Source organism: Athene noctua, chromosome 13 (genome assembly GCF_965140245.1).
Source record: "Athene noctua chromosome 13, bAthNoc1.hap1.1, whole genome shotgun sequence".
Lineage (NCBI taxonomy): Eukaryota > Metazoa > Chordata > Aves > Strigiformes > Strigidae > Athene > Athene noctua.
In genome coordinates, this window is record NC_134049.1 from 17,754,379 (window position 1) to 17,777,444 (window position 23,066).

The 23,066-nt window shown below is 37.7% G+C and overlaps 1 protein-coding gene across 4 annotated transcripts in view; it reads right to left on the reverse strand.

The window, feature by feature from the left end:
* Positions 1-6,356: 6,356 nt before the first annotated feature.
* Positions 6,357-23,066, reverse strand: part of OTUD7A (OTU deubiquitinase 7A) — a 143,975-nt gene continuing 127,265 nt past the window's right edge. For 2 of the 4 annotated variants that reach the window (XM_074917437.1, XM_074917436.1), the window contains 5 exons: positions 17,745-17,872; positions 16,719-16,868; positions 10,276-10,390; positions 9,959-10,043; positions 6,357-7,976 (listed from right to left, as the gene is read on the reverse strand). In XM_074917437.1, the coding sequence (XP_074773538.1) occupies positions 6,543-7,976; positions 9,959-10,043; positions 10,276-10,390; positions 16,719-16,868; positions 17,745-17,872 (1,912 nt within the window). In that variant the 3' untranslated portion in view covers positions 6,357-6,542. Of the gene's footprint in view, positions 7,977-8,634; positions 8,873-9,958; positions 10,044-10,275; positions 10,391-16,718; positions 16,869-17,744; positions 17,873-23,066 lie in introns of those variants that run through there. The other 2 variants (XM_074917438.1, XM_074917439.1) reach the window with 2 other exon arrangements.

The window sequence follows — 23,066 nt, forward strand, 5'->3', positions numbered from 1 at the left end:
GTACATGCATTCAGGTAATGGGAGATAAAACAGCAATCAGAACAGCATATTCACTTGAGAGGAAAAACAAACAAACCAACCAGAGTGATAATGACATCCAAGAAAAAAGGTCTTGTATCCCCCCGAAAATCAGTGGAATACACTAGCCCCATTAAGAATGCAACAGTTAAATGGACAATTACACGGTGTTTTGGTACAAGGCAAGTCTCTCCATATTCAAGCAATCACTTTATGAATAAGCCCAATTATTTGTTCACACATGGAAAATCACTAAAGAGAAAATGTGAATTCCACTGACTGAAAATAAGTGTAGACTAATAAAGAAAAGCCCTGAAAATGTGTTGGAGTAATGCTCACCTGATTTTCTGAAACCAAGGAAAAGCTTTTGCTCCCACAGAAATTGATGCTCAGTACATCTTAAAACGAGTCTATTTATTAGAAGAAACCTAGATGCAGAATCTTAACGTTACGCATCCAGATTTGACATTTTTGGTTGCAGTATATACTTTAATAGTAATTCTTAAACAAACAAACCCCAACAAACTAAACCACAAAAGTTATGGAATTCTAAAAACTAGACTTACTTCTAACTTAACATACACATTAGTTTTCAAAGTCTTTTTGCACAGTTCATCAGTAATTGACATGTACAGTACAAAGAACTATGAAGAAATAAAATGTGAACACTTTAATCTGCAAGAAGCTAATGCATATTTGATATCTATTAAGACACAATGGATCTGCCAATTACTGGATGACATTTCCACAATCTAGAGTGATTTTCTTCCCACAGATGCTAAAGGACTGCACTGGTATTAATTCTTGATTTCCATTTTGAAGGAATAATACATTTCTGATTCTGTTTTTTAAAAAAGCAAAGTCATCCTACTGCAGTGGATTCAGGGTGTATTATGAATGTCCCAAGTCAATCAATATCTGCGCAGAAATGTTTCATTTGGTAAAACTTTCCAGATGAATGTTTATTCAGAAGCTGCTTATAAAAGTGGCTATTGGTAGGGACTGGAAGGAAGAGTGGAATTAAATAGGGAGGGATAGTGTTGTACCAAAATATATAAAGAAAAATTTAAAGCTTTTCAATTAAAAAAAATTTGTATATTCAACTCGCATCAGATATAGATGTGCACAACAGACAGAGCAGTTAGAAACAACAAGTACATTTACAAAGCTTTCTTTTCATGGTTAACTTCTACCAGCATTTCTGAAGGTAACCTACTAAAACGATGACCCTGTTTATAATAAAGGCGCAAAATATTGCTCTGTAGCATATTTTGAAAATAATATAAAAATAATTTCTATATTACAATTTAAACTTGGCTTGTAAAATTCCAACATAATACAGCCTTAAGTCTACAAACAGAACATACTTACAAACACCTTTGTGTTGTTTTCCTCTCATTTTTAACAATACAGTATTTTAGTCATATACACTGGAAATTAATGTGCAAATTAAAATAGATATTAGTGTCTGTTACTGAAATAGTTTAAATTCTATGCTATATACTGTTTGGTGATCCTCTGCGTAAGCTGCCATACCCTAAAACAAATACTCTTCAAATACACTGACAGAGACTTAAAAAACACTAAGCTGAAAAGCCATCTACAATCAGCATCAGTTATTTTGCTTCTCTGGACCTATGTTTATTTGAGATTATTGTGGTTTCTATTAACATATGGGTTTTTACCTGTGCAAAACATTACCAGTGTTATGAAGACTTTACTCCCTTACTGGCTCATACTTTACTTTCACGTTCAGCTTGCGAGTGTTTTGTGTGTCCGTGAAGCACCTGATTTAAGGCCCCCGCTACTAACAGGATTCTGTCCACAGATTTCAGAGGACATGTGATTTAGCCCAAAGAGGCCTAAGGCTTCCCTCTACTCCTCAGGCAAAATTCTCATTGATCCTCTTGTTGGAAGAGTAACATCATGCAGCCAGAGGGGGACAAACACTGGCTAAAGGCTCAGGCCTTGATCCCACAAACGTTTAAGCTTTTTCTTAACAGTTATGTTAAGTTTCTGAAAATAAGCAGCCTCCTTGATGTCAGGGAGACTATTCATATTGGTGAAGTTGAGCACCTGTGTAACTGTTTGCAGAATCAGAGAGTTAGAGGGCAGTATTTTGTCAGATCTGTGCTGTGCATTTTTTGATATCTACACATTCATCACACGAGAAGTAGATTACCCTGAATATGCCTATATGTACAAGGACTGATATTGCCTCAGCAGACTGCTTTGCTCTGCAGTCAAATGGTGCACAAATCCACGTTAAGCATCTCTCCTCAATGCCTTCTGTATCAAGTAACTGCTCACACCATGAGTTTCGCAATTTTAGAAAAGATGACTCTGAAGACTTCACTTGGCCTATTTAGACTTCTTAAGAAATAAGCAACACAAAGCTTTCCAAGTACAGCGTCTTTCACTGATCCCCTTAATGTTACTTCTGACTTAGGAAGAAGGAACTGATTGCTAAAGAAAGCTGGGTCACACACTGTATTTCCATTGCATTTATAAAGCTTAACGAACCATAATAACAAAAGGTTAATCCATTGTTTTAAAACTCAAAATATCTGAGGTTACTTTTGATAATCTATACCACCTTCTGAATGAGCTGCTTGTTAGCCATATGCTACAACTGATACCCACATCTGAAAAAATACTTGTAAAGTCTAGCAATAGTTTATTAACTCTTTATAAAGCATTTTAAATGGAACTTTATATTAAAGTGTGACAGAAACTCATTATGTATTACAGGTGTTCTCTGTTACGAAGAGACCCTTGTATCAGTTTATGAACAAAGTAAAAAAATGGCATAATAGGTTTAAGCCTTTTTTTTTTTTTTTTTTTAAGTTAGAAAAATAGCATGTTCACACGTTAAAAAAATTCCAGATTCTGCCAAACTGAATATCTCCAGTGATTTTGGATCTATTCCAGGAAGGTGGAGCCTACCCAGGATTTAGTCTGTACTTTTTAAAAGCTGGTCAACAGTGATAAATGAACCACTATCATGAAGAGAGGGGAAAAAAAGCACATACAAATGCAAAAATATGCATGTGTATTGCAGTCACTTGAGCTAACAGAAGAAATTAATTAGGTCCTCCAAAGCCAAAATTGGTTTCTGTACAGCTGGGACTAAGCAGTAACTCTAACAGGCTCTGGAAGGTACAGAGAAGGCAGATCAGGCACAGAAAAGGACTTGCTGGCCTGTGTGCTACATATGCTTTCAGTGTAAGGAAAAATGAACTAGAAGAGGTTAGCCATTTAGTGCAAGAGAAAAATACATTCCCTCTAACACCTAGCTAAGAAATGACACAACTTCTTTCAGTGCTAGTTAATGCAACTCATGAGCAGTCTTGGGAAAAAAAAAACAAAAAACACAACAGGTAGAAAATTTCCTCTTATTTTAATGGGACAATTCTTCCTTCAGGAGGAGGCACTGGTTCTTCATGTTTGGACTGTTTAATACCAACTATGGTGTCCCCTTTAGACAACTGCCACAAATAGCTCAGAAATAGAAAAAAAAAAAAAAAAAAAATCATAGTATTACTTATCCAGAAAAAGGACACTACTAGGAAAAGATGGGTAGATTTTAACTGGCAAATTGCATTGTAGGCCTGAAACTTCTTTTCAGTGCTAAGGGACAAGAGATGAGTGGGATATTTGAAAAGAGTTCTAAAAGTAAACTGCAATATTAAGCAAATTATTTAAAGATACACCAAGAAAAGGATTCTGAGGAAGCACATACAACTAAAAAATGTTCTGTCAGTATTTCATGTAACAAATATCTTAAAATGAGCAATCCAGTCATGGTAAGTATTTGTGGAAATATCTGAGTGACTTGAGGATGAGAATGAACACTGAAGCTTGGTATTCTATACAAACAAGACTATTATTATTCAGAAGACCAATTAACTTTCAAAATATTCTAACATACAGGTACAATCTATTCAATAATTTAGAACAAAGTAATCTATTTAAATAGTGACCAGCTGTAAACCTCTATCTTTTGTGAGCAATAGATCTTAAAAATACTATAGAAACAACTTTTCTGAAAAATGGGGAACAGCAGATTCTCATGGTAATTGCTTATTTTTACATACATGCTGTTTGTTACTTTTTTCCTCATTTAGAAAGGCCGCAACCGACTTAAATGCACGGGCTGGTGTAGTTTGCTGCTAATGTAATATTTCTTCAGCACAACTTTACACAGAAGCATTTCTCACGAGTATCAAATGTTACTGCTACTCTAATGCTCTAAGAGATCTTAAATATTTCTTTTTTTTTCATGAGGTCTTATCCTGTCAGATTTCTCAGTCTCAGCAACAAATACCATCAAGTATAATATCTGATTTTTTTTAACATGATCTGGCTGGCATAATCTGCAATCACAGATTTCTTTGGCAATAAGAACTTACATGTAATTACAACAATTAACCAAAAATGGACACAATGCTTACTACTGTATGCAACCAGAGACGTGGGTTTTAGAACGTGCTTACCTTAAGGACAGAAGTCGTGTGGAGTTTAAACCTCTCACTACGCATACTGATATTTCCCTTTTATGAAGGAATACAAAATCAGTAACACTCAGTGTATGCTCAGTATATGGCAAGAAATATGACATACAGGTCTGGATTCATGGAACAGCTAATATGGCAAAGACCATGACTTCTTAGGAGTGGCTAACGGACTTATTTTGAAACTATTCTTTAAAATTCCCCATCAGCAGAAAACCTAAAGATATGGTCAATTTTAAGTATGTGCTCAGTTCCACAAATTTCAATGGGAGATTAGAAAAAGCTTATGTGGTTTTCCTGAAAGCTAGTACACGTCAGCATAAATTTGTGTATCTTGTTTCACAGACTACTTTAGGCTTGTTTTCAAGGCTAACTAGAATTAACTGTACACAAGTGAAATGGTGCCACCTGTGTCGAGAGTAGAAATCGGGGTAGAGCAGAAAACAATCAGAAATAAAGACTCTTTGGCAAAGAATCTTTCCTGTGCAGGCCACAAAAGTGCTATTCCATAATGATAAGGCAGAACTCATATTCTGCACCTTCATGTGGCAGAATAAACAGTCTTGAAGGCAGTACTTCACCTACTTGTGGAAAATGAGCTTTTTTTTTTTAAAAAAAAAAAAAGTGGGTAAACAGTAAATTAGCCATTGCTTACAAGTATAACAACACTAAATATCTATTCTTACTACATTACGCCAGTTGATGGTGGAGAGGTGCAAAAACAGCAAGAAAACTTCCTAATGTCATACATCTACTTTAACAGCATTTGTGGTGTCTGCTTTATAGAAGTGATTCTATAAGCAAAGTTTTATTTTCAAAAGTATTGCAAATACTTCTGTAAATATTGGATACCAGACCTGTGCACATCTGTGCTCGGAGTTGCCATTCATACTGGAGGTATTTTATGCCATCTTGGAACTTCCTGGTGGGTACATAATTCACTCTAGAAGACTCAAAAACAGGTGGAGCCAACAGTCTTCAAGAAAGGCTCAGAATTATTTGCAATAACTATCACTCAATAATGTTGAGAGACGAATAAATAGATAATGATAAAATTCATGCAATGGCTAAGGGAATCAATTGATGCAATACATTTGTTTTGACAAGCAGTTCATTCAGCTCTGAAATGATCCTAAATTTCCTACCTGGTCATCAAATTTTTAAAATCCAATAAAGTTTTTATAGTTTAGTTGTATTTTAACAGCAATGAAAATACTACTGAAATTCAGGTGCCCAAAACTATATTGGGGGGGGGGGGGGGGGGGTTGTGATGTGAAGTCTTGCAAGTCATAATTTATCTTTTATAAAACATGTTTAAAAATTCAGTACAAATAAAAGTGGTTCAAATCTACTTTTTTATGGAAATGTAGAAATAACTGGTAAGAACCTGAAATTAGGAAGAGCTACAGCCCTCATGAATTCAGACCTTTCACTCTCATTTTCCCAGAATCGTTCAGTTTCAGACTGAAGTGAGTACAAGCATTAGTAGTAATGCAATATGCTGCCATGTCAAAAATATGAAGTATGCAAGATCACTACTGTCCTGAAAAAAAAAAGGCTATGAAAAAATTTGGGTTTTACTGAGGGAAAAAATACTCTCATAATAGCTATAGAATTTCAAACATCTGCAAGGCAGATACTACCCTACTACAACACCACATCTCCGGTATTATGACTTTCCCCTATCATTCTACTACCTGAGTGATGTCAGTGTAAATTCAGGCACCATTAGTAAATTTTTGACCAAACATATACACAGCACTGACAAAGGAGTAAACAACCCTTCAGCTTACCAGTATATGTAAAAAAGACACTGACAAAATGGAAAATAATATTTTTTTATGATAAATTAATCCTATCATTTTGTCATTGCCCCGGAAAAGCGAAAAGCTAGACACTATTTACTCATCAATCCTTTATTCTTTTTTTAAGGATTCCTTTTACTGCAATTCAACACTGTTTACTTTGTAAGTAAGAAAATGGTAAAACTAAGTAGTCACAGAAGAATCCTCAATGCCTGTGTCCCTTGCTTTCTCTCTCCCTGCGCTTTAACTCTTCTTTGTAGCAGTATGAACAGTAATTTTCAGTCTCAGGACGACCATAAAAGGAACAGTTCTCCTTCTTACAGCGGTTCTGCTGGATGGAATATATTGGGCAAACTGTGCTTCTGCCTTGATTTTTATCATTGTTCAACCAGGTCTGAGGAGCATCCTCATCAGCATATTCTAAGCAGTCTCTAATATCGCCAGTATTGAATCCATTTGTGTATGTCTGAGACTTGTGTTCAGTAGGCATGGCATAGCTCAGCGATTCCACTGTGTTCACTGTACGGATACCGGATATCCGGGCTGGGCTATAGCTCTGAGAAGACAGTGATCTGTTTTGTTGGGGATAGGTGGCACAGGTTTTCAAGGTGCCAACCACTGGCTTGTAGGTATCATCTTGGAAGCTCGATGGCTTGGAGTTGACATCATGCAAATGGATGACACTTTGCCTTTGAACAGGTGGCGTATGGCTATAGTGGGCAGATACCGGAATGGGTCCGCTTTTCTTAGCACCATTACTAGGTGAAGAAAATGACCCAGGAGTGGGACTAGTGCGATCTTTAAATTTTAAAACCAGTTGAGTAGTATGGCTTTGAGGCAAGACGGGTGATGCCCTATCCTGAGGAGATGTTTCTAATTTTTCTTTTGAATATGCTTCTGGCTCCAGTTTCCTACTAGACGACCCATTCAGTGCAGCCTTTTTCTCAGCATCCTTTCTTTTCTGTTCCTGTTCTGCATTGAAACGCTCCTGGGCACTGGTCAGGTAATAGCCTATCATCTCCTCATGGAACTGATGCCTATGACTGGTCAAAAGAAGGCCAGCAAAAATAAACTTTCGTTCACCCTGCATGGCAGCTCTCAAAATATTTAGGCTGAGCTTCACATCAGTGCTGTACTTCCACGGGTCAGCCTGCTTGTCAGAGAAGGATTTAGTGTTCATCTTTTCAATGGGTGAGTTGCTAGCTCTGTCAGTTGGAGATGGAGTGGTCTTTTCAGATGGAGAAGTGCTTGCAGACTGTCCAGATTCCTCTTTGCTCCCTTTTCGAGACTTAGACTTCTTCTCTTTGACTTTCTCTACTGTGTCACCATTTTTTCCATTCCCTGAATTGGCCCTGCTCATTTTGCCATGCACCAGGCCTCCAAGACCACCCATATTCTTTTTCAGCTTAATTCCCAAGGTTTTACTCAGACTTCCTATTTTATTGGCAACTGAATCCGTCCTGGTTTTGTCTTTATCTTTCCTCTGTTTGTCCTTTTCTTTTTCTTTACTGTTTTTGCCATTATTGCCATTGGAATTACTACAGATGGAATCTCGGTCTGAGTCCATTGAGTCAGCCAGAGACTGAACGTCTTCCCCGGCTGAAGCTGTAGGGGATTCTGGTTGAGCCAAAGGGGCCTGCTATGGAAAAGTAATTATAATTAGATACAGCAAAATCAGTTTCATACAGGGACTTGGTAAAAAAAAAAAAAAAACAAAAAACACAACAAATCCAATACAGATTTTGACACTGATTTTAAATATACTTTTTAATTTATGCACTGACATTTTAGCCTGGTTTCTTCACCAAATAAAGCTTATATGGCTGTGCTGACTATGTATCTTGCTTGTTCCTACAGTAGCTTTTGTCTCATTTCAAGCACATTTGTAGAACAGAGGTCAGTCATTGAGAGGTTCTGTGAAAATCAGTGTCTGAATGATGGAGAGATGCAAGTTAGCGCTCCTGTCGAGGGGGAGGCTGCAGCACAACCTCCCTGCTTGTGCTGGCCAGCATACAGAGCCTGGCCATTCAGTAGGAAGCATCTACAATACAGGCTGCCTCTCAGCCAGGGGGGAGACAGAGAGCATGGAAAGGAACTGATAATAGATGGAAGGGAAATGAGGTTTTGCTGAAAGCTGTGAGGGGGATGCAGCACACAATCCTGTACGTAGCAATATTTCAAAATTCATTATGTTCAAAACCCAACTTATTTAAATTGATTTCTTCATTGTTCAGGACTCTGGTGCATGAAAATTAAAGGTACAGTGCACCAAAGTTAAACATCTTGTCTGAAATATTAAACATTGAACTTCAGCAAGTAGACTGAGGAATACAATGAGGAATTTATTCTTGGCGGAAATACAATGCAGATAAAACTGGTCTCAGAAGTCTGAGCTCCAATTTGTATTTCAGTTAAGGTGATAAAACTTCTTTCCTGAAAATGCAATAATGAGGATCCTAGGATACTTTAAAATGTGGCTCTGTTAATTTACTCCTGCAAAATTTGTCTTGATTTCAGGCATCATGAAGCTAAAATCTGTTAGAGATAAATATGAAACATTTAATTAACCATAACGATTCAGAGAAAAAAAAAAACCAAACAAAAAACAAGCTCTGGAGATGTATATACTTCCAGTACAGAAATGCATGCCTGCTTCCTATCCCTGGGTACTTAAATGTCCTCTCTGGGATCCCTGAGCTGCCCACCACCCAGTCTGGAGCAGAGCTGTTATCCCCACTTGGCAAAGGAAGAAATTAGTGCTAAAGTGACCTGACCATGCTCACATGGCAAGTGTGAAGCAGAGAGAGGTAACCCAGGTCCCACAAGGTTCAGGCTCACAGCTTACAACTACAGGACCATTTTGCCTCTACTTTTTCTGAGGTGGTATCTACCACTGTAGAAACTGTCAAAAAATGGATTTTTTCCCCTCTTGCAGATTGTTAAATGCTTTCTCCTTTTGTGTTCTGTTCCTCCTTTCAAATCCCATCTGTGTAGGCTGTCTAAATCACCTCCATCCTCTCCTAGCAACCTTTTGCCTCCAGACTAACCCCTAAATGTATTCAATGTAATTTGCAGAGAAATTTGCAGCTGACTAGGTGCCAGCTGGGCATGGTTCTAAAATAGCTTTCTGAAAGAACCAGGCTCCAGTTCAGCGCCAGTCTGTGGCCTTTTGTCAGCCGCTCTAAACTGGGAGCTGTCCAGGGGTGCAAATGTGTTCTCAGAAAGAGAAAGGACTTGGGATTGGTAACCTAACAGTGTCATTAGGATAGCAAGCCAAAGTTCTGACAAAACAATGGTGAGAAAAGGTCTATTTTAAGGTTTTTCCAAACTACACAGACTACTGAAATAAGTAACGGAAAGATTAAGCTAGAAAATACATTTCAGAACAGAGTATGAGCTGCAAAAAATATACAAGCAACTGCGTTATTAAAACAACTAGGAAAAAAAAAAAAAATCTATAAGCCTGATTGCAATGACAATGAGCCATGAGTGACTTGTCCCTGCTGCTAGGACACTGAGGTGTTCCAGGCAGCTGGCCAGTCCAGACAGCCTACCCTACACAACACCCTGTCGTGCCTTGTATCTCTCATCTTGTTAGAGTGAGGGGGAAGTTTACCTTACCCGTGTCTCAGATGGTATGCGTATCCAGGTTACATTCATATAGCTGTGTAGAAGATTAAGCTTTGCCTCAAGAGACAGAATCAAACTAAGGATGAAAAAGAAGGGAACAAACAGTCAAAAAGCCTGAAAGAAAATGCAATACTTCTTAACAGGGAGAGATGTAACAGCAGCCTGAATTGAGACCATCAGCTGGAGACCCACCCATGTCTCCTCCCATGTAACCAGAGAACGTGAACAAAGCCCTCTCTGTTATACTTCAATCAGGTACAGCTCAAGACATTTTACTGCTTAACACTAAAGTTACAGAAAGGTCTTACTTGGCCAGCCTGGTGTTATCATTGTCATCTTTTCCCCACTCCCAGTCTTTCCCAGGATCAACCGCAAAGTGCAAAGGCAGTAACTTGTGTTCAGAGTCAGTCAGGGGGATCACCGCTGAAGTAGAGAAGAAACAAGGATTGGGATGGGGGAAACAAAAAAGACAAAAATAATGATTCAGCTGTGAAAAGCAGCAAAACTGGTTGAAGAAGGGCAGAATTTGAGCGTGCTGCAGAACTGTCTCTTCCAGACCACCACAATGATTTATACTAGGCTCCATTTCCCTATTTTGAGTTTGTGCAATAGAAGAGAGGGAAAGGTTAATACACTGACTGCTCCTGGAGTGAAAGATCAGTCACCTGTGGAGGAGGGGAGACCTCTGGGAGAACAACACTGCCATTTTGTAATGCACAATAAACATTTCCTGGAGACAGAGCCATTAGAATAGCAGAAAGCAATAAAAACTTGAAATATTCCTGCCTGTGTCTCACACAGATGCACATACTTGTTAATTATTTTGTCTTTTCAGTTTAGTCCCTCTGTTTTCCACTGCCAAAGAAACAAAAATATATTGATAACAGCATTAAGAAACAAAGTAAAATGCAGTTACAGCAATTTTGGACTAAAACTGTGAATTAACATAATTGAGGAGCAAATATCAACATATATATGGGTTAAGAGGTCAATTTGAGGCCTGTCCTGAGTGTAGTGAAAAGGCCATTACTGCTGTTATATCCCAGCATTACTGTCTAGCTGTTCTGCTTCTTCTGTCCTTCCCCCTCTCTGCTAGGGCTCTGCCTTCTGACACGTATCTTAATGACTCTGCTTTATACTCAGCATGCAGGGACTGCACTCTGATTTTACAGAGTGTCTATCATTCATCACCAGCAAGAAACTAAGATAAAAACACTGTCAGCTTTAATTAAAGCCAGCAATTTGCTTCCATTTCATTAGGAAAAAAAACGTAAAAGCTGTTGAGGGACTGGGGGGGATCCTCAGCATGGTGCAAGTCACTGCTGCTCCTCTGACAACCAAACAAGGAATTTAATTTTCTGTACTAGAACCCTTGAGGACTTTGCCTAGGTATTCATCCTGCAAAGTCAAGGGGCAAAGAAACCTGAAAGAATCACCCAAACATCGTGGCACTGAATTACTGAAAACTGATTGCACTTATTGGTTATATGCTATTTATCATCTTTTCTGCAGTTCAGAAAACATATGTTGTCAAAACAAAGGTACAGCATTTTTGGTTAAATATTGTTCCTCACCTAGCAGAATGCATGAAATTTAACCTGCATTTTAGATTAACAGGGTGAAGTCAGTATTTGGTTCAGACAGTTTGAAAACAACTGCAGAAAGTGTGTATATATGTATTTATTTATTTATTTATTTATTCATCTTTGCAGACTGGAAATAAAAAGGTCAATCCTCTACAAATTTAATGGAAATGTTGCCCCCTACTGCTTATAGTAGGTAATTCTTGAAATATTTTCCCCATGTTAACTGCAAGTATAGAACAGCTGGAGATGAATCAACTTTAGCTGCAGACACCACTGTAAAATGCAAGCACTGAAATTAATATTCTAAGAGAATTTAGCTCCTTAAAGAAACTCAATGTGAGTAAGTAGCAGAGACTGTCACTCTACAGTTTAAAATACACTGTAAAGTGAGCTCCTGAAGCACAAGAACATAAATGTACAGCAGAGGTGACAACTGAACACACTTTTTAACACTTACTGGTGTAATATGAGGGATTACCCTGCTGAATTCAATGAAATTATTGCAACAGAGGGGGTAGAATAACTGAGAACACAATTAACTGATCACGTTTCCCAAGGAAAACACATATTCTGCCAATTAACTAAATTACCAGCAGGTACTGACTGGATTTACAACTAACCTTACGAAGCGATACATCAACTGTTTAAAGGAAGAAGGCTACTTAGAAAAGAGCAGCATTTTAAGTTTACAACACACTTCCACCTGACCTTACAGGCACAGCTTGGTAGGGAACTGGGAATGTGACCCTGAGGCAAGGGATATTGGGAAGCCTGGACAAAGAACTGTCAGAGAGTTGAGTTGGTCTCTTTGGGATATAAACCTCAAAAAGTAAATTTGAGTTTCTTTTCTAAGGACAGTCTGAAACTAACTAGTTTTCACATACTTCAATAAATAATCATTTTTATAAACAAATTTTTAAATAATCCTTTTTAAGGCTGTTTCTATTGATACTAAAAATACACCTATTAAAAATGTTTAGTGACACTCCATTTTATGACATTCTTAACATCTAAGTACAAAACAAAGCATGTGTCATAGCATGTCACTGTTGTCTTAACTAATGTACATGCTATGACACACACTGTCCCCATCTTCACACAGAAATTTGTTAAGTAGTACTTTTCAAACTGTGAGTGGAAACTCTATACTAATTCTAAGGGATAGTCTGAGGTTGGTATGAAGCACTACCACCTTCATACAAAAAGCATCCACTAAAGTAATGGAGTTTTAAAATTCTATCTTTACTGCAAGAGATTTCCTCCCTCTCAGGAAATTCTGTTTGATAGCTGGGGTTTCTTGTAGGATTTCCTCATGTTCCTGACAGAAAAGCATTTTAATACTAGGACTGCAAGCAGGATCCATCACATTCATTTCTAAATCAAATGATTCCTGATGCCCAGCCACATCAGAGATTTTTGTGACTTTGGTGTGGTAGTTTGGTTACACTTGGTTTTGGATGCTCTCTAGCTGAAACCGCACTACTAGAAACACAGTCCTAAGGCCAACAGATGGGATACGTCAAAAGTAAGAGCAGCTATTTTGTCCATGGCAGTTTTAAGACATATGGTCAGGACTCTCATGCCATTCATCAGATGGGTGTATTGCCTTCTGTGCTGTGAAGTCACAGGGTTTCCCAGCACTCATCTTTATGCCTCAAGCATCATTACTGATCTTCTATACAGAACACTTTAACTACTTCTGAAAATAGTAGTAAAATAAAATGCTGACACAGATACTGACATACCGCTGTTAAAAATCACTGTCACACCTCTCACACTATTGCAAACTGATTGTGGGCAGCCATTTCACTGCTGACTGGCTGACAAAGCACAGGAGTGTGGGAGGCTCTAAGTTCAATGAAGCAGTCCTAGGGGCACTTGAGAGCTGGTCTTTGTTTTCCATTAAAAATACACAAAACACCTCCGTAACTATAACCTGCATAACTACAAAATTATTTATAGGTTTTCAATCAGACATTGTGGATTTCAAAACAAGAGGGCCTTTGGTGACCATCAGAAAGAATGACAGCTATATGCTGGTAAAAAGAAGACATGCCAAAAAGCGTTTTAAATCCTTTCCAGACAAGAGGATTTTAGCATGTTTTTTCTCTTTATATACCTTTATAGTAGTGCTAAAATGATCTGATAAATGACTATATGCCAAAGCAGAACTTGGCACCAGCAGTTTCACATCAGCATTTATTTGACCACACATTTCACAAATACAGGACATACTGTCTTCTCAACAACAGAGCTTCTCAGCAGCTGAAACATTTATGTATGTACATGCAATAGTTCAGACAGCCTCAGATGCTGCTCCTGACATCTGGCTACATGGTTAGAGTACAAATACAAGAATTACGAACTGCCTGGCTATCAGAGGTGCTCCTTTTAAGAAGTTGTAGCTCTGAGCTCTTAGCTGCATTCTGATAGTTCAAAATCTGACCATGTACTGTGGCACCTGTGCCACTATTTTCTGACTCTTAATAACTGTGGCTCTCCCTTCCCCTGTGCCAAAGCTGCTAACATCTCTATGCTGACAATGTACAAAAAATAGGCATTATTAGAGCATCCTTGTGCCAATCTATTTCCTGTCACAGCATTTGAAGAACAATAGCAATGCTGTGGTTGCTGCTAGACTGCTGCAGTCTCTAACAGCAACAAGCTTGGCAGCTGAAAGTTAAAGCATTCCCTTCATCCCAGACTTCATGCCAAGTGCTCTCTGCTGCTCCACAGAATTGAAGCCTGTGTATTCAAGGCCCTGCAGTAAACTATGTAAAATCAGATCATACAAAACAAATACTATTTTGATTCAACAATCCTTGTAATTAACCTGCATGAACTTACACATGAACAAAGCCAATATTTAACCATTCTGATGCTGTGCTGTGTATTTGTAACTTTTTCTCTCCCAACACCTTTCCTACAGTACCTGTAGTGCAACTACAGGTGTAGGCAAATCCTACAGAAAGGCAGTTTCTAACTACAAGAAGTATATTTAACATTATTGCCAACACAGAAGAAATCAAATACATGACCTTGTTACCAAACCCAAGATCTTGCAGGGCGTAACAAGAATATATGGATTGTAACAGGAATCTTTCAGTAGGTGGCACCAAGGTGTACCACTGAATACTTTAATACATGCTGAGAGGCAGGGTCAGAGCAGCTGAATAGTAGTTTCCCTCAATAACTTTTGTCAATCCTGTCACTCAGAGGATGCCACAACAGCAAGAAGTTTGGTGGGTGACAGTTACTTTATCTGCAAAGTTAATGCAGAGATAGTTAAGTTCTTCATATTCGATCTAATTCTTTACACACGTAGGCTCTTGTAAGACCTGTGATAATGAAGTACGGTATGAAGGCAGATAGACATGTCTGAAATAAATGAGGTTACTGTCATTCTACTGATATTATTCTGAGCCCAATTGTTAAAAGGGAAGAAATGGACTCTGCCTACTCCAGAAATTGTCCTGTTTCACCTGCAACAGAACTCAGACCTAAAACGGATCAAAGACCAAAGACATGGGGACATGTTCTGCAACAAGACAACTCTACAATTTGTAATGTAGACATACATGCAGGAGCTGCTGACTTAATAGTGTGCTGGCACTACAGTCCTGGCTGCAGCATATCATCAGCAACCATCAACAACAACTGCATTACAATGGTATGAATTTGCTTTGCAGACATTAATTTCTCACAAGGTGTTTCACATTATGCCTCACCATACTGCTCTGGAAATGGTTCCTATGTGAAAAGCATTTTCCTAAGGGCTGAAAGGCAGCTGCAGTGTCCCAGTGTACAACGCAAAGGTCAGACCTATTGCCAAGCACCTACCTACAAAACCCCCCCAAATGTGCCACTGAAGGCTGTATAGTTGGGCTGGATTGATTTTCCCATGGAATATCCAACATCTAGATCAACCACCTTCTCCATTTCTGTCTTATGATTCAGTCTCCTCTTCACCAACACCACACGCAACCCTTTGTAGAGTGTTTCCCAGCTCACAGAATCTCATGTGAAAAACTCTGCTCCTTCCAAGAAGGATGATGTAACTAGATGTAGACATCTTCATACAAGCATTTGACAACAGAATCTTGTTCAATAGTTTATTTCCTCTTTTGCATCATTTTAATGAATTTTCTCTCTACTTTGCACAGCTGCAGCATGCTGACTGTCCCACAACATGGAAAATGCCTAATACATCCAAAATCAAATGAAAAGCACATAGGTTTAGGGAATTAAATGAAGGATATTTAGTTGCCTCTAAACTACTCTGTAGGAAGGAGGATTAAATTAAATTCACTCAGGAGATCTCAACAACCAGCACTCATTCCATGTTCACTTTACAGGTATATGCCTTCATAGGGGATTTAAAACACCTCTGCAGTGACATCAGGAAAAAAAGAAAGACGACTCATAGTTAAGAGCAAAACTCCACTGAATTTTTCTTATGTCTCACCATGTTTTAGACAAAATACTTTACCTTTTCCCACAAAAGGATCAAAGACAGGTATCAGTTAATCTCACATCTTTCTATTATTAAGTGAACAGGTCTTCCAACTAAGGGCAGTTACGGCTACCTCCTAGACTACTGATGCAGGAACAAAACCAGTCCTGAAGCTCTTGTCACTCTCAATCCCATATCCAGGAAGCTCAAACTTGACACAGAAATATCTGGTCAGACTTTGCTGTCAGTGTTCCAAAGTAAAAGAGAAGACAGCAAGGTGATAAGAAAAAACCATTTCAACTAAGTGTTTTTAAATGAGAAAAGTGCATTTAGCACACTAGAAGAGAGATTCTTCCATCACATGAATTTTCAATAGCAATCTGACTCACACTTAAACTTCTAAACACTTTATTAACCCAAATTAACAAAGGCCTTCAAAACCCCAGAAGCACAGTAAGTAACTATGATGATACCTATTGACATATATGGAACCGACAAAAAAGGTCAGACAGACAGTGATGGCACAAGGTCAGGACTGAAGAGTTCTTGGCTCACAGTCTTACGATTAGACCACACAGACTCCTAAAAACGCAGCAGTATAATTTAGTGGGTATTGTTTCCTTTCTGATAGACAAAACACCTACAGGTAGAAGAAAGTAATTTGTGCATTGCATTCAACATATACCCTTGGGTTGCTTTGTTTATAGCATACCTTGTTCTCTCTGTTGATCTTTTTGTTCCATGGAAACAAGAGCAGAGAAATGGGCCTGATCATAGGCTAGCACAAGAGGTGAGCAATGGCATCTGTTAGGTAGAACTTCAAGTGGCAAATAGATTCCTCCAAATGGTATAGGTGCAAATGCTGCAAAGAAAACTTAGGTTGTTTGGGGTTTTTTTTAACTATGTCAAAGAACAGACAATAAAGTTGGTTCTACTGTATGTAACAACTGTGCTACAATGTTTTCAGAGCTCCAGGAGAGTAGCCTGGAGTAATCAGTGCAGAAAACAGTCATAACAGGTAAAATTCCATTATTGAGACATCAGGAAATATACTAAGAACAATAATGCAAACATTCTGCTCTTACATGTATTTTCCTTGCTCTAATTATTTACTAGTAAAGATATTAAGGTCTTATAAAAAAATCTTGATGACTCTCACACATGTATGCAGATTTGTGTCTTCCTGTAGTACTCCTAGGTAGAAGGATATTTTCTAATACTCAGCAGTAAATACACTATCAGTTCTTTTCGTAACATACTCTGCTCATGCCTTGCATTAACAGATTTCTGTAAGAAACATTACAAATGCATTTACAGTACACACACACATATCATCACACACATCGTATACGTATGAATGTGTATATGTATGTATATAAATTGTTCAAAGTCAGATTAGATTGATTTATGCAGTGTTAAGGGGCATCAAAATAACACAGCAAAATTAGAACCGTGTTAACCTAGACCAGTAAGAAATGTATTGTGTTCTGTAATTTGGTGGTTGTTAATATTAAATATCTAAGATAAACAGATTTTTGGTGAGACTTACATAATTATCCTGTACTTTTTACTTTTATCTAATAGAAATGAATTTGGTCTCATTCCACCCCACCCCACCCCCCCAGGGCAGCAGCTATCCCATAAACACTCACATAGATTGCAGCTGGGTCTTTTGTTTGTGACAGTTTAGGACTGATTCAATTAACACAGGTGGAAATTTCTAATAAAAAACTCTTACCTTCTCCCCCTGAGTCTCTTAACATTGTATCTGCTACTACAACAATAGGTCGTCTCAAAATATGGGCTAAGACAAAAACATGGAACTCTTCTAAACTCTCATATACTGGATCTTCTGCATTATCGACTCTGAAAGACACAGTGTTGAAAATTTTTGAACCAAACATTGAAACTTTAGTGAACAAACATATTGCAACAGATATTTCTTCTTCTTTGTCACTCACATTCCCAGTCTTCTAACATATTCCAATTATTGAAATGGGCAATATAAGAAATTGGAAAGGAAAATGTACATTGCTATTATTTCCAAAATGTATCTGTGCTATCCTATTCATCTGAAATACAGTCTTATTTTCCTAACCTGTACAAATTTCAGAAAACCTTTTTCTTCATATATGAATGGACAAACACAACTGCTAAGGTTGTTTCTCTCTTACTGAAAAGTTTACAAAATGCGCAGTTACACATTTCATGGCTCAAAACATTTGACAGAAGAAAGAAACTCTGTCTTAAAGAACATGTGCTACCAACGTCTAAGGATATACTGCTGATCACTAAATGAAATGGGGTACTTTTTCCGCAAGAAAGGTAAGACTGAACACCTGAATTAAAATTGAACGACAAAATTAAGAAAAAAAAGTTTTCCAACTAGCATCAGTATGCTTTGGATCAGCCCCACAATGTTCTAGGAAATGGAAATGCCCAGCACCTTTGGGAGACTAACCAATAAAGTCAGTCATTTCTGAAAGTGATCATTTTTTTATCTGGACTGCAAGGATAAATCTGTTAAATTCCCCACTTTTCTAGCTGAACACTTCCAAGCCCTTCTGTGACTTCATAAGCATTTTATAGACTTTTTGGTTTCAGTTATGTCCTTTCTTATTTTTCTAGTTAAATGTCATTAATATCACTAATACATTTTAAAGTTCTGCCTCTACCTACAAGACAGAAATAAACACACTAGATGGAAGAAGACTGAGGAATGGGAGTGTTGTGGGAATCAGACAAAAGTAAAGATGATAATTCACAGCTGAGTGCCACTTAAAAATATAATACACACAGAGCAGAGCTTCAGTGAGACATGATGAAGAAAGGTGGGCAACATAACCTAGGCACACTCTTAAATGAAGGCAGCAATTGTCCTCTTATAGTTAGGTGTGCAGAGAACTTCCATAATTAATTTTAATTAATTTTCATTGTATGTGAAAAATAGTAACCGAACATAACTGTATGGGCACTGCTCTAGGACATGTGGGACAAACAGTAAGCTTCACACAAACTGATGGTATCCAGCACATCCCTGGAACTTCACATGAAAATCTTTTATTCCAACCTACAAGCACAGCCCACCCAGGATGGAAATTATTAACAGGACGCTGATGCAGGACACAAAACCTCTCCTTCCCTGTATTCCTCTTCCCATTACCCAAACCCATCAGGAAATTTTTCCTGATGTTCAAACTAAATTCCCCATTTTGTAATTTCCTGTCGTATTCCTTACTGAATTCTTCCCCACGGTTGGCTGTAACAGCTTTTCAGCATTTGCAGTCCATTATGTCACCTTCAGAGTAATTAGTTAGCCAAAAGGAAGTTAGAAGAATCCTGTTACTGGCAAGACAATATGCTACAAAGATTTCCAGCTATTTTCTCATACTAATATTTCCAGACTATCAGTCCTAAAGTTTTTCTTCAAATCCTCTCATTATTCCTCATCACGTAATTAAAGAAGTTTCTAGAAGTGAAAGGCATATTGCAGATGCAGCTGTATCAGAAGGACCTTTATCCCTCTGGTCAGCTGATAGAAAGCTTGACTGAGCATGAAGTCCAGAAATTCCACTGGGCTTTTCACTCTTCAATATCACATCACCGAGTTAATTGACTCATTATTTATGATCATATTCACACATTTCAAATCCTTCTCTTCTATTACACATCTGTTTTCCATTGCTCACTTTCCCAGAATCCCAGAGTGGTTGAGGTTGGAAGGGACCTCTGGAGGTAACCTTGTCCAATGCCCCTGGTTGAAGCAGGACCACCTACAGCCATTTGCCCAGGACCCTGTCCAAGCAGCTTTTGAGTATCTCCAAGGAGGAAGACTTCACAGCCTCTCTGAGAAACCTTTACAATGTTCAATTTTATTTCATCAGTGCCAGTAATTCATGTGGGCCATCTTATATTATTTCAGTGCTACTGCTGAGAATTCAGTAGGAATTTTCCTAAAGATTAATGAGAATGAAAAATCATCATTAAGTATCCATAGCAACCTGCCACATCCTTTGATCCACTTTTATTCTGTTTTTTTTCATGGACCTTTATTTATGCTAACTACATGGCCATGAAAATTACGGACAAAATAATGTTGTCACTATAACACAGAAGCAAAGGAAATTTAAGAATCTGAAATTAATTCTTCTGTTCATGTAAAGTTAATTTTTAAATAATGAAATCTACATATATAAGAGCATATAAATCTGCATTGCAGAATCCTGCTCAACCAGGGCGTTCTAACTGAATAATTTATCTTGATTGTAAGAACAAATTAACAAGAAAGAAAAAAAAATAATAATCTCAGCCTATCCTACAGGACACTGATATCTCCAATCCAAAAAGAGTGGACACCTATTCAGCACTCCAAAGAGATTCTCTTCTGGAAAATCCAATTTGTACTGCAGCCAGTAAGGAAAAAAACCTCAAAAAGCTGAAACAAGAAAGTCACCTACCCTGCTGTTCCACCTGACTACCTGCTGTCTGTTCCTCTTCTTTTGCCTGTAAACTCTGAGCAAGATCTCTCTTCACATTTTTGGATTTCCTTCTAAACAGCTCCTGATGGTAAACTTGCTTTTCCTTCCCATATATACACTCCAGATTCTCAGTTTATGCAACAGACTCATAACAGATATTCCAAGTTTAGATTAAGTTTCAGGACTCATGGAGAGCAAGACACCAATGCCTGTTAACAGCTGAGATGTACTCAAACAACATGACAAGTAGCAGGTTCTTCAAACTGGTGATAAGGTACAAGCATGAGACCAGAATGAAATCTGGGTTCATTCCTCGATCTGCCACCATTCCATTTCTGAAACCTCTTCTTTCCCTGCTTAAGAATCCCCAAATTAAAACCAACATACAAATTTCTGCCGTAGGAATCAATCCATTGATTTTTTTACAGAGTATTTCAGCAATAAGCTTCAACTCAAACACAAAAAATTGCACAGTTGTGTGACATTTCCCTTCTTTTCTTCAGGGGAAAAAAAAAGTATACTGCATTGACTACAGGAGATACACAACGTGAATGTTTTGAGTTCCAATTCTTATTTCTTAGACTTTGAAAATACCAGTGTTTTTTTCTCAGGCAAAAACAAGATACAGGAGGCAGTTTTGAAGGCATATAATAAAAGAGAAAACCTAAATCAACTTCCCCTAAAATGTTTTGGTTTTAATTGTGTTTTGTATATAATTATGTGGGAATGCATTCTTCTGTGTAAAACATCTTCTGTGGCATGTGCGATGCAGGCATCTGTCAAATAGGAAGTATCCTGAATTCAACAAAAACTTGTTAAACTGGGAAACACCTGATCACTTTGTAGGTCCTAGTACTTAATTTTAATATGACATAAGTCTGATCCCTCCTTTGCCTTGAATTTTACCTCTTTCCTAGAGTCTGTGGGATATCCACTGTTTTCAGATCTGAAGGGCTGTCTGAACTAGCATATTTGCATCACCATGGCAATTTGATTATTTCCAGACTGTGTCTGGCTTAGTACAATTTACATCAACTGAAAATAGGCCAGATAAAAAGATTTATTACCCATCAGAAACTTCAGCTAATAAGGAGAAGATATACTGTTATAATGAACCTTTTTCTATGTGCATCCTATAATTGCTGCGTATAGTGAACAGTTACTTACCATATCTGTAACAGACCACCAGATCAAATACAAATAGTTTCAAAGCAATCTCTTTGTTAAATGATCTAAACTAAATTCTTTACAAGATGAGGGTCTTTGATGGACACAGTAGTTTTGTATGAAGATCTGTATGTTGAAATACTCTGAATACCTAACCAAGTCTGAAACCTCAGAGATTACAGTCATTACATGCTTCCTGTTTAAATGTTCCAGTTTTCTGCCTTAAATAAAACTCTAATGACACACTGGAAGATTACAGCAATGCTCCCTCCCTGCTTCCCCATTTAAAATCATTTGAGTTCATTAACAGGATAGTGCCAATGGCATATGAGACAGCTAGCTAGAAGGTGACAGTTAATACTAAGTAAGAATACCACCCACTTTCAAACTCTGTATTAGCTCACACCATGACACAACAGCTAGCTTGCAACTCCACCAGGTTTTCAAGAACAAGTGATACTCAATCTAGCACTAGAACACACTTGGAAATGTCTGATTGAAAATAGTTTGCAAAATGAAGGATTAAGCTGGAATTTTCTCTTTAGCAGGACTGCAATAGTGTCCCGGCTTCAGCTGTGACGCTTCATAGTTAGTTTGCTCTGCTTTACTACTTGGATGGATTTTACACGTTGGAAACTTAAGAAGCAAGTTTTTCTGTGTTCCCTTTATCTTTTTCTTTTGTTCCAACTTGCAAGTCTCAGAATGAGAGTGCTCCCAAAGAAGAAATCTGAGATTTAGCAACAATTTCCCTTGCCTGTAGTTCACTCTGAAAAATAACTAAAAATAACTTGCAGGTGAATGAGACGGCACAATTCCAGAATTAGGCTTGTCACTGAATTCTTCTGAAGGAGATACAACTTCTGATGCTTTAGCTAATTCTGATACCAAAGGAGAATGGCTCACCTAGAATTCAAAGACTAATTTGCAAGCATTCTTAATACACTACCTAACTACAGAACACAAAATACCCCATCTCAACAATACTATTTTGATATACTTCTTTTCCTTCCCAAGGCTCTATTTTGAACATGGGTACATTAAACTGAGAAAATAATTCATTCTGTCACATTCATTCTGTCTTTGGAATGATTGTAAAAACATATTCACATGTTTAATAAGCTAAATTTCTTGCCTGACTCTTCTTTCACTGTTTTAAAGGAAAAATTAACTGTTGTCTTTTTATCCTTACTTCAAATTGATTTGCAAAAAGATAAATGCAAACATGATGAGAACATTAAAACCAAATTATATTAATTCTTTATGTAATAGTGATACTCTCTGTTTAAGTATCTAGGAACTAAAGGTAAAGATGGTTGATCGCCTGGCAAATGCAACGTTTGAAGACATCTCTGACTGGTACATACTGAAACTACAAAGTACATGAAAAGTAAAGAAGGAAGCAGACTGAATAAAGC